Source organism: Amphimedon queenslandica, unplaced genomic scaffold (assembly GCF_000090795.2).
Source record: "Amphimedon queenslandica unplaced genomic scaffold, v1.1 AMPQUscaffold_13293, whole genome shotgun sequence".
Taxonomy (NCBI): domain Eukaryota; kingdom Metazoa; phylum Porifera; class Demospongiae; order Haplosclerida; family Niphatidae; genus Amphimedon; species Amphimedon queenslandica.
Window position 1 is genome coordinate 1,639 of NW_003546471.1, and position 3,483 is coordinate 5,121.

The 3,483-nt window shown below is 40.6% G+C and overlaps 1 protein-coding gene across 1 annotated transcript; it reads left to right on the top strand.

Annotated features, from left to right (window-relative positions):
• Positions 1-617: 617 nt before the first annotated feature.
• LOC100637172 (uncharacterized) lies at positions 618-3,298 on the top strand (the record flags this gene model as incomplete). Its single annotated transcript, XM_011406969.1, has 1 exon — positions 618-3,298. A coding segment is annotated over one exon (2,681 nt), but the record flags the coding sequence as incomplete, so codon positions are not given.
• Positions 3,299-3,483: the final 185 nt, after the last annotated feature.

The following is a 3,483-nucleotide window of genomic DNA, read 5'->3' on the forward strand; positions in this document are numbered from 1 at the left end:
GCGGTGGGCGTGGTTTCATTTACTTCGTGAACGGGCATGACACGGAAACATTGAAAATAACTTAAAATGGCTTTTTCTCTGTATTAGTATTCCAGAGCAATCGTCCAAACAGCGTCCCTAACTTCCAAATTTTATTGCGTATTGTCATAAACGGGATATTGCTGGAAAGGAAATTTTTTTCTCTATCTGTGAGTACCAAAAACTGATTTTACCAAAATCCCGCAGATAGCCTGGTACTAGGATACACTACTTTTCTCATCATGGTGTGGTGCGACATGAGAAAGAAACGACTAAGCTCCGGGTGGTTTACGATGCGTCTGCGCGCGACAAGGGACCCTCCTTAAATGATTGTTTACATGTTGGTCCCAAATTGCATAATTTGATGTTCAATATTCTAGTGCGATTTCGATGCTTTAATATTGCGTTAATTGCGGATATTGAAAAGGCGTTTTTAATGGTAGCAGTGTCCCCAGAGGATCAGGATGTGCTCCGATTTCTCTAGGTAGAGGATATCGAGCAAGAACCCCCTGTGATTAGGGTTCTGAGATTTAAAAGGGTCGTTTTTGGAGTGACCTGTAGTCCCTATTTATTAAATGCCACCTTAAATGTGCACTTAGAGAAGTCAAAGACGCTGTTTAAGGAGGGTGGGTTTAATCTACGCAAATTTGTTACTAATTCTGAGAGTCTAAGAGTCAAGATTAAGGAGCATCAAAAGTCAAGTACTAGTACTAATGAACAAGACATGTCTGATACTGATACTACTTTGAGAAAGGATCAAAGTGACACAGAAAGAGAAAGGGAGCATAAGGTCTTGGGAGTGTTGTGGGATCCAATGAGGGATGAGATTATTGTAGGATTTGGAGAAATAGCCTTAGAAGCGCACTCTGTGAATCCAACCAAGAGATCTATTGTTAGCATTGTAGGGAAATTCTATGATCCCTTGGGTATCCTATCTCCAGTGATAATCAGATTCAAGATTTTGTTTCAAGAGCTTTGTAGAGAAAAGAGGGATTGGGATGAACCAATCACTGGACCCCTTCTGACTCGATGGCACATGTTGATTAATGATTTGAAAGCGAGTGAGTCTGTGAGAATCAAAAGATGCGTGAGTGAACAACAGGGAATGTGTGAATTGATTGGATTTTGTGATGCATCTATGGCTGCCTATGCAGCAGTAGTGTATCTTAAGGATGGTAATGGAGTGGTGAGAGTAATAGCTGCAAAAACGCGAGTAGCTCCACTCAAGACTCAATCAGTACCAAGATTGGAACTTCTGGCTGCCTTGTTATTGTCACGGTTAATAGAGAATGTGCTTGAGAGTGTGAGTATGGTGCTTGCGATATCACGTGTCACGTGTTACACTGACTCTCAGATTGTATGGCATTGGATCAGAGGAGAGGACAAGTCATGGAAACCTTTTGTCCAGAAGAGGGTGAAAGAAATTCGACAGCATACGTCTATACAATCTTGGAAACACTGCGCAGGCGCGAGCAATCCAGCTGATATCCCATCCAGAGGAATTGCAATAATGGAGTTGTCAGAAAGCAATGTCTGGTGGAATGGACCTGAGTGGTTGGGAGCAGAAGCAACAGATGAGACTGAAGTACCCATGCCTAAAAAATGCATGGAGGAATTGAGAGTTAAAGATTGCGAAACGAGTCACGGATTAACGGCGAATAGTGAACAAAGAGGGCTGATTAAGATCATTAGCATTGAACGATTCAGTAGTATTAAGAAATTGTTGCGCGTCACAGCTTATGTTTTTAGGTTTATCAATCGATTGAGAGGAGCGGAGTGTGGCAATATAATTACTGCCTCTGAGATGAACGATGCAGAAATGTTATGGATTAAAGAGATACAAGAATCAAGTCCAGAGATGAGAAAATGGAAAGAACAGTATGGAGCCTTTAAAGACCAGCAGGGAATCTGGAGATGTGGGGGCAGAATTGATAATGCAGAGGTGACATTTGAAGTAAAACACCCCATACTACTACCTAATCGGCATTACTTTACAAAACTAGTAGTAAAGAGGGCACATGAGAGACTAATGCATAGTGGGGTCAAAGAAACCCTTACTGAATTGAGAAGTAAATATTGGGTTCCAAGAGGGAGATCATTGGTTAGACTATTTATTCATTATTGTGTATTGTGTAGAAAGTTTAGAGCATTGCCTTACAAGGCCCCATTACCACCTCCTCTCCCAGATTTCAGAGTAAAAGAATGTCAACCTTTTATGTTTACAGGAGTTGACTATGCAGGGCCTTTACACTTAAGGGAGGGTAAAAGCACTCAAAAGGTTTGGATATGTCTGTTTACCTGTGCTGTAATAAGAGCAGTACATTTAGATGTAGTGCCTAATTTGTCCTCTAAGTCTTTTGTTAGGTGTTTTAAAAGGTTTTCAGCCAGACGTGGTCTCCCAGAGAAGATCATCTCAGACAACGGTACTACATTTAAAGGAGCATCAAAAACAGTACAAAGAATAATGAAGGAACAGGAAGTGCGAGAATACCTCACTGATAAAGGAATTGCCTGGACATTTAACATAGAAAAGGCCCCTTGGTGGGGAGGATTCTTTGAAAGAATGATTCAAATGATGAAACGTTGTGTCAGGAAGATTATTGGTCGTGCAGTTCTAACTTACGAAGAATTATTGACCGTTATTGCAGAGGTAGAGCTGATTATTAATTCTAGACCACTTACCTACCTGACAGCATCTGATACAGAAGAGCCATTAACTCCATCCCACTTACTGACTGGACGTAGGATAATGAGCTTGCCAGATCATCTGTCATATCATTCGGATGAGAGTTATGAGCTTAATCCTGACCCCATTTTACTCAATAAGCATATGAAGTTCTTGAATACTACCGTGAACAGATTCTGGAGTAGATGGAAGAAGGAGTATCTTCTGGAGTTAAGGGAAATTCACAAGAATACAAGGGCAAGAAAGATCACTCCAATCTCAGAAGGAGACATAGTTATTGTCCATTCTGAAGACTTACCACGAGCTTTCTGGAGATTGGGAAAAATTGAGAAACTCTTCAGTGGTAGGGATGGAAATATCCGAGGAGCGTCGGTACGTGTGCATGGAAGGGATGGATCGACCTTACTAAGACGCCCTATACAGTTGTTATATCCACTGGAGATTGTTCACAGGTCAAACTCACAAAGTACAGAAATCCTACCGAGTCCATCACCTACACAACCAGAGCATGCAGAGTTGGGAGAAACGAGACCACAACGATCAGGAGCAAGAGATGCACGAGCCAGAATTGTTGCTCAAACATTGAATGATTAAAACTGCAAGTTTTGTCTTATTAATGATATGTATTGTTTTTGGTTTGGTCTAATTTCTTTTGTTTCTTATTAGTTGTAAGCTTATTATTATTAGTGTGTTTTGGACAGTTTACTCTCCAACATGGGGGTGTGTGTGGAGAATTGATTTATTAATTATTCATTATTGTTATTATTATTATTATTCAT